Raw genomic sequence first — 12876 nt, 5'->3', positions numbered from 1 at the left:
TTCTCTTGTTTATTTCCCGGTAGTCGTGTATCTGGCGCCATCACCAGGTCATATAAAGGTATGAAAATGTTTATCTGTCTACAGTAGATTGCTGGTTCACTCTTTGGCCTAAAAGCAGAGGGAAATAATACGAAGTTCACTTCACTTCAGATTCAAATATCATTTCTAGTTTTTCAGTATGTTCAGCATTTTGCAGTGGCATGCCTCAGAGAACAAGTCAATCATTCCCAAGAGACGATCATATGAGCTCAGAGTAGTTATGATGTCAAAGAAATTGCACAATGGGGCATCAAAATTCATTTAATCTCACTTTTCTTCACTTTTGAACTCATTTTTAACTAAATGTTTTTAAAAGGTGACGGGGACAACGCTAGTCTTTTAAAAAATGTCCCTGGCGTCGCCATTGAAAATTACACCTATGATTATTTCATAACGTACATTTCCTGAAATATTTACCCTCTTCAGGTATTGTTGGAGAGTCTTTACTCAGCCATCGAAATTAAAATGCTCCCTGCTTTTTAAAGGGGCTAAGGGGCTGCCAACAATTATTTATTAGTCTAATATGCAATTTTTGATTATTCTTTTGATTTATTGTTTTAACTTAAGGGGGCACTGCTCTACAGAATATGCAGCACTGTTGTCTTTAGCGTCAGAAAAATGGTAGTAGTATAGAGCCTTTTGGATTTTTGTTTTATGACAGTTTGAGCACAGATTTTGACTCGTCTGTCTGAGATTTATCAATTTAAACCAAGACTGCACACTGCTGAAGGCAATTAAGAGAATTTAGGGTTAGTTTTCAATTTAGGGTGATGCAAACTCAGAAATATTTTTTTTTTCCATAACAGAATAAACAAGCTGTTCTCAGAGGAAAATAAGGTATGTTTATTCAGTTCATTCAGTCATTAAAAAGGGGAGTTCATTTAGTTTATTTAGGCATAAAAACAAAAAAAACAAAAAAAAATAATCAGTAAATGAAGATCTTTGTCTTCTGATTAAACTTTCTTCCCCAAAACCTTTTGTGCTAAAAAGTTTTTAAAAGTGTCCTGTTATTTCTAAGTAGTGTGTCCAAGCACTAGTAATGTGTGTGTTTGTATCAATTATTTGCTCGACACCTACGTAAGACACACCACTAAGACAGCTGCACAATAAAAGACAACGCAACAATCCAGAGATGTCTTACAGGTGAACGTTGCGTCACAGCGGTCTAGACAGGATACAGAGAGTGTGAATAATCATCTCCATCTCAGCTGCCTTAAGCAATAGTCCTCTGCTGGAAAAAAACAATGGTAACCGACTCTGGTAATAATAGTAGCAATACAATAGACAGAAAATAAGCTCCACTCTGTACCATATTATACTTAATGCACTCGTGTTTTCATTTAAAAGAAAATCTGTCCTATCGAAGACACAACTCCAACCTTTAGAGGAGTCAGTGCTCAGGATTTGACACCCGAATGAAAACAAGGACCATCTGTACGCTGCCTCATTAAATGTGCAAGACCCCGTCCTATTGGTGGGATCCAAGCGGTACCTAGCTATTTCCCCGCAACAGATTGCAGGTGGCAGAGCATTGAAAGTCTGAAGGGCAGTCCTTACCCCGGTTGCCTTCTAATTAGACTTAAGGGCAGGGTGGAGCCTCGGACGACCTGAAAGGGAATTCAGGATGAAGGCAGATGGTGTGAGATCTCTGAGGGATGGAAGTGAACACTGGGCCGGATAGAAGAGCGAGAGATGGAAAAGGAGAGAGGAGAGAGGAGAGAAGAGGAGGAGAGAGGGAGGTGCTGGGAAAAGGTGGAGACTGAGAGGAGAGAGGATGGGGAAGAGAGGAGGCACCTCATCAGGATAACGTTCGCTTTCTTCCTGAAAGGCCAATCAACCCTCAAGATGAAGAGTTATTAAATCACAGTATGGATACCTAAACTTCTGTTTTTTTTAAGCAGGAAGAGACGATCAGTTTAGGATGATGGACGTCGGGTCACAACTTTCCTTTGAGATTCACAGCAACTGGTGATTATAGCATTTTTTTTTTTTTTCAAAGTGTCATTTCAGCTTTGTAGAGTGTTAAGTATGTGTTGGAGGGTGATGTTTGCATGTCTCAGCCTGTGATCTCAGTTTTTTGCAATCAGTTTTTATCATGATAGCTCATAAATGAGATGACCCACTGTGATTAACTTGCCGGTAAGGTGTTCGAATGAGATGACAGCGAGATAAAAGCATTGCAGTCATTTAACAACAGATGAAAGGCTTTAATGCGCGCCTCGAGAGATGAAAGATTACAGCCATAACTGTATTATTTAAGCTGAAAAGCTGGTGATGCTATGGACGGATTTTTAATAGCGTGAAAGGGTCGAAAACGGGGTGAAATTTTATAAAAACGTACCTGTCCAGTGCTTTAAAAGGGTCTGCATGGTATGAACACATGCATGTGTAATGACCAACACACACACACACACACACACACACACACACACACACTGCTCGAGTGGACCTGGAAACATAAGCAAGTCTTTCATGAGATCAGCCTCTACCTGAGCAATAAAGAGCCATCTGTGCTGTGAATAAACTGATGATGGCAACACACACACGTACACACACACACACACACACACACATACAGGGTGGAGAGACACACAGAGAAATGCTTGTTTCTGTCACTTCCCACCTTCAGCGTCGTGGCACTCAGAGTGAATGTAAGGTCAGGTTATTTCTCGTTTCTGTGCATTTTAAAGCAGGCAAACCTATAAAACCTGACCAGCAGTCCAACAGCAGCGAGAAGACGGGCTGGTAATGAAGTAAGCTGCTCACACACACACCAGGACAAGACTGATGAGGTTGGTCGGTTTGCTTTTCTCCAGTTTGTCATTTGATTTGTTGGATGTTGTAAGATATTTAGGAGGTTATGTTTACGCCTGTGCCCGTTTGTTGGTTGGTTTGTCAGCAGGATTACACAAAAACTACTAAACAGATTTCTACAAAACAAGGATGGAGGATGGGTCTCGGCCCAGAGTAGATCCCATTAACTTTTGGTGTGGATCCAGATAGAGACGGATCCAAGAATATTTTCTCACATTCTTTAACACTGCGAGATAAGTTGATTTTGTAAGTTTCTCAGGGAATAATGCACGGATCATGTATTGAGGTGGCTGGTATCTACAGTATGAGTGAGTACAATTAAAAAAATAGATTTAAATGTTTTTATTTAATATTGGATTAGGCTTGACTGAGCTAAAGGAGACTATTTGGCCTTGGCGGAGGTATGCGCTCTACTAAGTGCCTCGGCTTCACGTCTCAGCTTCTGACATGGCATAGCTCTAGTGATGGAAATGTCAGTCCAGACTGAAATATCTCAACAACTAGAGCATGCTTGTACTCCAGTATACTTTGCAAAACATTTCTGAAGTTTCTCCTGATACTAGAATACCTTACATGGGAATTGGCAAATGCTAGCGTGCTAACTCTCTAAATTAACATGGTGAGTGCGGTAAACTTTGCACCTGCTTCGTAATATTTTGTCCTACTGAGGCGCCTAAAAGGGCCTGAAAATAAAACAATCTGAGAAAAAACACCCCTTGCCACTCACATTGTGTCCGGAACCTACAATTAGGCATTTGCATTTAATTTAAAGGCACAGTATGCGGCAAAATCTAAATTACATATTTTTTCGCTTACCAGTAGTGCTATTTATCCGTCCGGACTGTTTTGGTCTGAGGTGCCGAGTTTTGGAGATATCGAGTTGAGATGTCTAGTTTTGATTTAAGGCTCAACTGTCCCTTTAATTGACTTGCTGATATGACTGTTAAACATGTATATTATTCTCATTGTAGGGAGTTTCAGCGCTCTGGTGATGCTCTCCTCTTCTCAATCAGCAACACAAACACATTAGGAGGATCGAATGTTTGGACAGTGCTTGAAGATGCTGCCTGAGGATGTGACAGATGAGGAAAACATGAGAAAACAGGAGGACGTCTAATATAACAGCCATATTTTTGAATGTATTGTTTAGGAGCTATGGATTGCTCACATTTTTGTGGGTGCGTCTCCACGTGACAAAAGTACAGACATGATTTAAAGGCCTCAAGTTTTTAAGGATTTTTAAGAAAGACAATCCACCATGTTTAAACGGTGGCTTCTAGCCCTGTTGGCTCGAGTGGGCCTCATTGTGTTGGGCCTCTGCTGCTGCCTGTCCCTGTTCTACCTCCTGGCCTGTAAACCGACCTCTCACACCAGCCAGCAGTCTCTGCTGTGGTCTGGAGGGACCACCAGCAAGGAGGGATACATGGCCTTGTTGCAGGAGAGGGAGGACTCTCACAAACATTACATCAACAGCCTGACGAAGCAGATAGCCCAGCTGAAGGAGGCTCTCCAGGACAGGACGCAGCAGCTCCAGGAGTCCCTGGATAAAGCTAAAACTAAAGGGATTCTGCCTCAGGGTCTGGAGAGTCTGCACAAGACCTCGACACAGACTGACCTGAAGGTAGGAAAGATGCTGAATCCATGTGTGCTGATGAGATAAATGAAGTTTGACGTTATAGATGTAGAAGTAAATGTTACATCATGTCCTCCAGGAGTTCTTCCGCTCCCAGCTGAACCAGGCGGAGGTGAACTCAGGTGCAAAGCTGCCCAGCGAATATGCAGTGATTCCTTTTGACACGTTCACCCTGCGGAGGTGAGTGGGACAGCGGAGCCATCGAGGCCTCCAGGTGTAACTGTGTGACCTATTTCTGATGTCTCACGAGAGGGTTTTGTGCCGTGTCACTCACTCAGGGTGTACCAGCTGGAGACGGGGCTGACCAGGCACCCAGAGGAGAGGCCTGTGAGGAGAGACCACAGGGATGAGCTGATAGGCACAGTGGAAACGGCTCTGCACGTCCTGAACGGACCTCAGCAACACGCAGAAAACATCAAGCGGAAAAGAACTTACTCCCCCGCAGATTTCATAGAAGGTGAGGAAGATCTCCGTTCATTCATTCATCTTCTGCAGATGTTTATCATCGTTGGCTGGCTGGATGATGATGACTTTATAATCCTTTTCCATCAGTGTTTCAAATGCAAAATCTTTCCCCCGTTTTTCTTCTGCCTCAGGGTTGACTCGTACAGAGCGGGACAGAGGAACCATCTATGAGTTGGTGTTTAAAGGCGACGGCCCGCGGGACTTCACTCAGCTTGTGCTCTTCAGGCCGTTCGGCCCCGTGTTGAAGGTGAAGAGCGAGAGTCTGGACACGCGCAGCGTCCTCATCAACATCATCGTACCTCTTTCCAAGAGGGCGGACGCATTCAGGCAGTTCATCAACAACTTCAGGTATCATTTGAAAAGTAAATTAACACGCTGGCAGCAGCTCGCAGGCTCTAAATGTGATTGTATCCTGACATTATTGATCTCAGTCTTATAGAAATTCATTTGGAAGTGCTGAGTGAATCCTTATCTTAATAGAGCGGCTGGTTGAAAGCCAATAAGACTCCTCGCCACTTCAGAGAAAATGAGATTTTAAAGGCTGGTTTCACAGGTGTGAATGTAATTGTTGTTCTTATCTGAGAAAATGCAATTTGTGGCTATCTCTGGAGAAAGCAGTATAGAGGTAGTTCTAACATGTGTTTATTTGTATAATGACTCCTGTGGTTTTTTTTTGGTTCAGAGAAGTTTGCATCCGGCAGGACGGCCGGGTTCATCTCACTGTGGTCTACTTTGGTCGAGATCAGATAGACCAGGTGAAAGCCATACTGGACCAAACCACCAGGTAAATGTAGCATATTTACAGTTTAATCATCAGCCAAGGTCACATTACAGGTAAAATGCCACTTTTAAACAAAATCCACCAACAATATCTTCCTCTGATCAAGGACAGCCCAGTACAGGTGCAATCACTGACAGCCTAAAGTCCACGTTAACGCAGAAAACACTGCTCCTCAAGTGCCTTAAACACCTTGTCAGTAGTCCCGCCTTTAACTTTGTGACTTCGTGACATCACACTATGTCACCATGTTACACATTTGCATGATACGTATGCCTAAATTCACAGTGACGCTAACATGAGGCATTGACATTTCAGATTAAAACACTCAGAAGCTTCAGAGTACCTGTCTGATTAAACAGTCCTCCTGTCTTCTTTCCCTCAGAGAGACCCGGTTCAGGAGCTTCACTCTGATCCAGATGAATGAGGAGTTTTCTCGTGGGCGGGGCCTAGACGTGGGGGCCAGGGCGTGGAGGCGGAGCCAGAACGTGCTGCTCTTCTTCTGTGATGTCGACATCCACTTCACCGCTGACTTCTTGACCTCATGTCGTCTCAACGCGGAGCCTGGTGAGAGATCGCTTCAATTGAAGCTTTATGAAACATTTACACAGGAGCTTTTTTAACATCATGCAACATTTATACCACAGAGAGGGTGATCCAGCCTGATTCATAATACAACCTGTTTCTACTGGAGTTATAACAGAAATGTATACTGCTTTTTTACATCATATTACATTTATATGTTCTATTTGTGTCATATTGTCTGTGCCATCTGTTTCATTGAATTAATTAAAGGCCCTGTACACACATGTTTTCAATTATTCTGGCTGCTCAGGTTGATGTTGGTAGTCCGTGTACAGTGCTGGCATTTAGCCACTGAAATGGAGTGGTTTCCTTTCCATTTAAATTTGGCAAACAAAACTGCACATGCTGCTTATGATGACCTCAATCAACGGCTACTTTTACCACAGCAGCTGTTTGATTATCAACTGATAGAGATTCAACATCACACCTGCCGCTTGTGCCCCGTCTCAACAGCCACGGCCAAATGGACAACAGCCACTCCACATTAATCCTCGCTTCATTCATTCATCCCACTGAACTGCATCTATGAGAGTTAGCAACATGCAACAGATGTCTCCTCCATTCTCAGAGAAATTTGGGGAATGGCTTCAAGGAGATAATGTGATTGTACCTCTGCCCCTCGACTGACAAGGGATGGGATTAGCTAAATGATGTGCTCATGTAGGACTCTGAAGTTTTTGACTTGGCTCTATGTCTGCTTTGAGATCGCCTCTCAAAAAAGCTTATTATGCTACTGTAAGTTATCTGAAGGTTATGACATCATTTTTCCAAAAAGTCTCTGAGAAAAGGGAAGATATTGGGTGCATACTGCTAACTCTGGGAGAGGGATCCCTAATCTGTTAGTCTTCCTGAGGTTTCCTCCATTTTTCCCCATTAAAGGATGTCCTACGCTGCACAAATTCTAAAACCTCTTGAGGCAAATTTTTCATTTGTGATATATATTTATATAAATAAAATCCACTTACATAATTCTCGCTCGTATAAGTAAGGGAATCACCGGAAGTCGCATCCATAATTCACACAAGGTATCATGTGGCCACCCAGGAACAAGGTGGAGAAGAGTGTTAAAGGTTCACAGATCATAAAAAGGAACAAGATGCGAAAAACACTTGTGCTTCAATCATAATCTATGAGTCTGCTGATTTTGTCCTCATCGTGATCAATAAGTTTCCACACCTGTGTTTTTTATGTCCAGCACAGTAATGTGAGTTTCTGTTGAGTGCAGTCATTAATTTCTCAGTTCAGGTCTGGTGTTTATGTTGCTTTCAACAAACTACCCTCTTCTTGTTCTTTTAACTCCGGTCAAACGTCTGCTCTTGCTGCCGGTATTAAAAGGATAACATTAGCGATTTACACCGCCTGTGTTGTTATTATTACAGGCTGCACTTGTAGGAAATGGGACACATTATTGAGTTTATGTGACTGACTGTTTTGATTATATCTTTTTTTTATATAACTATTTTTTCTCTCAAGGTAAGAAAGTGTACTATCCAGTGCTCTTCAGCCAGTACAACCCAGCTATCATCTACCATAATCACACACTTCTACCCTCTCTTCAACAACAACTGGTAGGTAAAACACAAACAATAGAGTTAAATTTACTTGAATGAATCAGAGCTAATGTCGTCAGGATATATAACACTCATGTCCGGCTGCTGTTTTTTTTGCAGGTGATGAGGAAGGAAACCGGATTCTGGAGAGACTTCGGGTTTGGCATGACATGCCAGTACAGGTCTGATTTCATGAACATAGGTAATGGAAAAGGCTTGTGTCATTCCTAATTCCATGTTATCAAAGACGTAATACAACTAAATATTACTGTCAAGGGTCTGTTTCACAATATGAACGTAAGGATGTAGCAATAAATGCATTAAGTACATGATTCTGTGGATTTTTATACGAAAATTGCATTTCTGTCTTTACTGATTGTCTAAAGCCTTTAAGTCCTCAGATCTTATGGACACAAAATCCTTTTAAATACACAACTAAAGTGAAGTTATATGCATCTTCTGATTCTCACTTCATATGTCCAAACTCCTCTACTTCCTCCCAGGGGGTTTTGACCGTAACATCAAAGGTTGGGGGTTGGAGGACGTGCACCTGTACAGGAAGTACCTCCACAGTAAGCTGATGGTGATTCGCTCTCCGTCTCGCGGCCTTTTCCACCTGTGGCACGAGAAGAACTGCGCAGACGAGCTCCCTCCAGACAAGTACAAGATGTGCATGCAGACCAAGGCCATGAGCGAAGCCTCGCACGGACAGCTGGGGGAGCTGTTCTTCCAGAGAGAGATTGAGCTGCATTTGAACTCCCAGATGCAGAGGAAAGGAGAAACATAATGAGAACAGTTGAGCTGGTGCTGGAGATGAGATATAAAGGACTTTGGTGATGTGATAGGTTACTATGTTAATGATAATTTATGTTCTCCATGTGGACACAAAACTGACATCAAAACCAATAATGACTGATATTTCAATAAAAGAATGAACTGTGTGATCTACTCATCCATTTCTTTCCACAGAAAAGTTACAGAAGTCCAAAAATACCCTTAATGTTTGTGTGGTTTGATGTGGTTTAGTCATGGCGGGCGTTCACAAACTTTTCCTGTCATGCAGCAAAAATCTCCACGCACATATTTATGTCTCAACTGGGCAACTAGTAATGACAGGTTGTAATTTATTGATTTCCATTATCAGTAACTTGAATTCCAGGTGGATGAGCATCGCCAGGTTCACACTGAGGACACTTCCCTAATAAATCTGATTCACAGACATACCTTTTGACTCATAGCAGAATGCTGTAATGCATTACAACTTATTTATTTTTCTCCTCTCGTCAATTAGTTACTGTCTTAAAGGAACAGCTCTCCCAAAAAAGATAATTCAGTCATTATCTACACATCCTCATGCCACAAAACATTTACTGGAGCTTCACAGCAAAACAGCGTTGCAGAATTTACACCCTGGTCCAACGAACTCCTGTGGGAAGCAGTGCCACTCCAGCTCAGAAACATAATTAAACCACTTGCAAGTTATCCAAACATTAAACTAGCTCAGATTTTGTGTCTTCCAATTGATCAAATAATTCTGTTTTTGTAAAAGATGACAAAATTGAAAATGTGAAGGAAAGATGTAGTCATGCCTCTCAGTTCCTCAGCAGTAAAATATCGTCAAAACAATGTGTCTGCTTCCCTCCAACATCATTTCCAAAGGTTTCATCTACTGTATGTTTGAGAACTGCCAAGAGAAAACTGTGTGAAGGCCTGTATTTGTTGTAGGTTTGTTTTCCCCACAGCCTTGTGTGGTATTGTAAGTAAAAATGAATTATATTTGCCTCCAAAAGTTTATTTTTTAACCCTCTTGCATTACACCATGCTGCACTACATCGCTCAGTAAAAATGTTTCCCTCAACTGCTTGCTGTGACTATTACATCCTCGCTTGTGAAATTGCTCAAAAGGCACTCTGCGAAACAACAGTATGTAACAGTAACAGTATGAATTTGAAATATAAAGTAGAGGTTGCTGAAAAGTGAGAACACTAACAATTGATATTATAATAATGATTTACAAAACAACCCATGTAATGTTGATGTAATCTAGGAGAGGTAGATCTTCCCTTTAACATCCTCTCATGTCTTTAGACCTTTAATAATGGTGGAGACCTGTGCACAGAAACATTGTACTAAAATTAACACCCAAACATATGTGCACACATTTGTTTTGATCTGTATTGTTTTGTGTATCTAACTCATGAGTAAAGTTCACCTCTTGAAACTGTGAGGGTTTAAGAGATCGATGTCTTAGAAACATAAGATACCTTTGATATATCGCCCTCTAGAACTAAAGGCTTTTTTGTTTTGAGCCCATTTGGACACATAAATAATTAGTCTTTATCTAATCAATGACTTCTTTAGTGCTTTTTCCAAATGTAATTGGAGAAGAAACTAAAGATTTGGTTTTCCATCATGTCTGCTTGTTGAAACAGGCCCCTGGTGACTGAAACAACTGTACAGAGTTGTTTTATCAAGAAACCTGCAGATGATTGACTACAGTAACCTCACATCACTGAGAGCTGAGGAACTCACAAAACACGTCATCATTTTAGATGTCTGATGTCGTTTATTGAATTCAACGCCAAACCAGTCACGTGGTAAAAAAACATAGTGATAGGTAGGCTGCGTAGGAAGGCAGTCCGGACCACTCAGAGGCTGTCATCTTCTGGTAATGGCCGACTCACTGGCTCTTCAGATAATCTTCAGGGTCTGGGATGATTGGCTGGTCCACGTCCACACACAGGAAGAGTCCTTAGCAAGTCACAATTGACTGTCGACTGTCACACACTGATTAATCTACTAAGTTATCCACACAGAGGGAGCGGCCATGTTTGTTTACACCTGCACGTCCTGCACGTTCTGACGTCAGGGCTCCACCGTCTCCATGGAGCTCAAGAAAAAACTGAGATTTGGGGGTATTTTTCGTAAAATGGCCCAGTCGCCATCTTTTTTAGGACAAATGTTGACAAAAAGTGCCCCGCTCAAACAAAAATAAGCTTTCAAATTACTAGATAATTGTTACTGCAGCTGTCCCATGAAATTTAATGTATTCTTAATGAAAAATGACGATTTTAACCGTCGAGTAAACAGCAACCAAGTGGTTTTCAATTTGTCATACTTGATTTTTGACCTTTAAAACTCATTAAAAATATATTCATTTTGAACTAAAAGCAAGCTTTATAGAGATGAATTTAAGTATTTGGAAGTGAATAAACGTGACTATGAAAGATTTCCCTAGCTCCATCCTCGTAGTCTGGCTCAAGGGCAGCTCCAAGCAGCAGGTGGTCCTCCCAGGTGGGTCCAGCCAGCCAACGAGGAGACATTTTTCAGCAGCAGTTCACTTTTCCAGTAATTATCCTCTCGTCCGGTAATCCAAAAGATGTGTGTCTCTCTCCAACAATGCAGCTAGTCAGCGTTCAGATGTTTGTAGTAACGTCAGACCACTCGTGCCAAACTCATGTGCAAAGTTTATATAGGCCTCTGAGCTGACGTCAGACGCATGCACGTGCGTGTGAACAAAGTGACATACATGATCAGACTGGTGTCAACATACAGTGTTGGCTTAAAGTGGCTCCTTCTCTGAGTAAGGGCTCATACACAGACATATGCATCATCTCAGAGAACATCTGTCAACCAGCTCCAGGTGTTTGTACCTGTGTGAGTTTTATCTATCTATCTATCTATCTATCTATCTATCTATCTATCTATCTATCTATCCACAGATGATATAATCTCTGCGGTGCAGTGATGAGAAGACAGTGAAACTCTCCCTCTATAAATAGTGAGACTGATTTAACCTGATTACCTCTGGAGATGAACACAGTGGAGGGAGGAGCAGCTCTGCATCGGCCGAGGGCTGTCGTAGAGTCAACACAGGCACGCGATAGGCCCGAAACTCCCATTACCACTTCCCTGTCTCGTGCTGCATTCAAGTGCACCTCGGAAATCCCATGCAAGACTTTTCCAGTGGCAAGAAAGAATGTCACAAACACACATCACTCTGTTTACTTGGGTCAGGATGACTTAATCACAGGGAATCAGACGATACTCAGTAATCGATGTAACATTAGCTCATTTCTAGACATTTAACCATTAGAGAAAAAAGAATAACAAATGTATTGATCTGTCAGAACACTGAATATTGTCTATTGATAAAAAAAAGTGATCGACAGCATGGCTGAGCCCCCACTACCTACACCCTGAGATGGAGCAGGACTCACCCTAAAGAATAGTTTCTCAAACACACTAGTGTCTTAAAACAAACTCGCTGTGATGATTCCTCCTGTTCATACTGGCCTTGCAAAGGTCCCCTCCTAATGCACTTTGACTGTAACTGCACAAGTAAGTCACATAAACTTATGAAGACGCTACAGTGATGCTGCATGTATTTTATATATTCTCTCTCCAGACCTTTCAACTCACATTTTACCACACCCTAGTTAATCATCTGGTGATTATACATTTAATTTGTTATCTAATTTAAAAATAAACTGTGCTTTTGTTTTTAAGGTTCCCTCTTTTTGTGTTACTTCATTTTTTTTTTTGAAGACGTATATTTTGTTTGTTTATATTTTTACCATTCTTGTATCAGTTTCATATTGTTTGTTATTGAGAGTTTTTGTGATTTTACCCAATATCCTAAATTTCCCTGGTTTATTAAAACATCTATCTAATATCAGATAAGACTTTTACTTGTATTGGTGGCTTTCACTTTCACCAATCTAATATTTTAACACCATATCTTTACTTTAACCTAAGTGTGACTTTAATGTACTTAAAAGTACAACACTGAATAAATATAATCCATAACATTAAGCGCATAAAAGTCAGCCATTCTTTATTCTAACACTTCTGTACTTTTACTTGAATGCAGGAATCTCACTTGTAGTCTACAAATACTCCTCTCTCCACCCACTCAATGACATAACCCTTAGTTTTCCAGCTACTTTCACCGCGTCGCTCATTTTTCCGAGCTGCACGTGAAGGCGGCGTTAATCGCAACGAGGTATAGG

At 41.4% G+C, this 12876-nt stretch overlaps 1 protein-coding gene across 1 annotated transcript; it reads left to right on the top strand.

Moving 5' to 3' along the window:
- The first annotated feature begins 1766 nt into the window (after positions 1-1766).
- On the top strand, positions 1767-8805 carry LOC311261360 (chondroitin sulfate N-acetylgalactosaminyltransferase 1-like). Its single transcript, XM_084359919.1, has 11 exons — positions 1767-2007; positions 2730-2831; positions 3825-4474; positions 4566-4666; positions 4765-4943; positions 5083-5299; positions 5634-5735; positions 6115-6296; positions 7788-7882; positions 7985-8066; positions 8368-8805. Exons 3-11 carry the CDS (start codon positions 4112-4114, stop codon positions 8649-8651), a joined length of 1605 nt encoding a protein of 534 aa, XP_084216045.1. The 5' UTR covers positions 1767-2007; positions 2730-2831; positions 3825-4111; the 3' UTR covers positions 8652-8805.
- The last annotated feature ends 4071 nt before the right edge of the window (positions 8806-12876 follow it).

Source organism: Pagrus pagrus (assembly GCF_965226575.1).
Source record: "Pagrus pagrus genome assembly, chromosome: 8".
Lineage (NCBI taxonomy): Eukaryota > Metazoa > Chordata > Actinopteri > Spariformes > Sparidae > Pagrus > Pagrus pagrus.
This window is presented reverse-complemented; position numbering and strand designations above follow the sequence as displayed.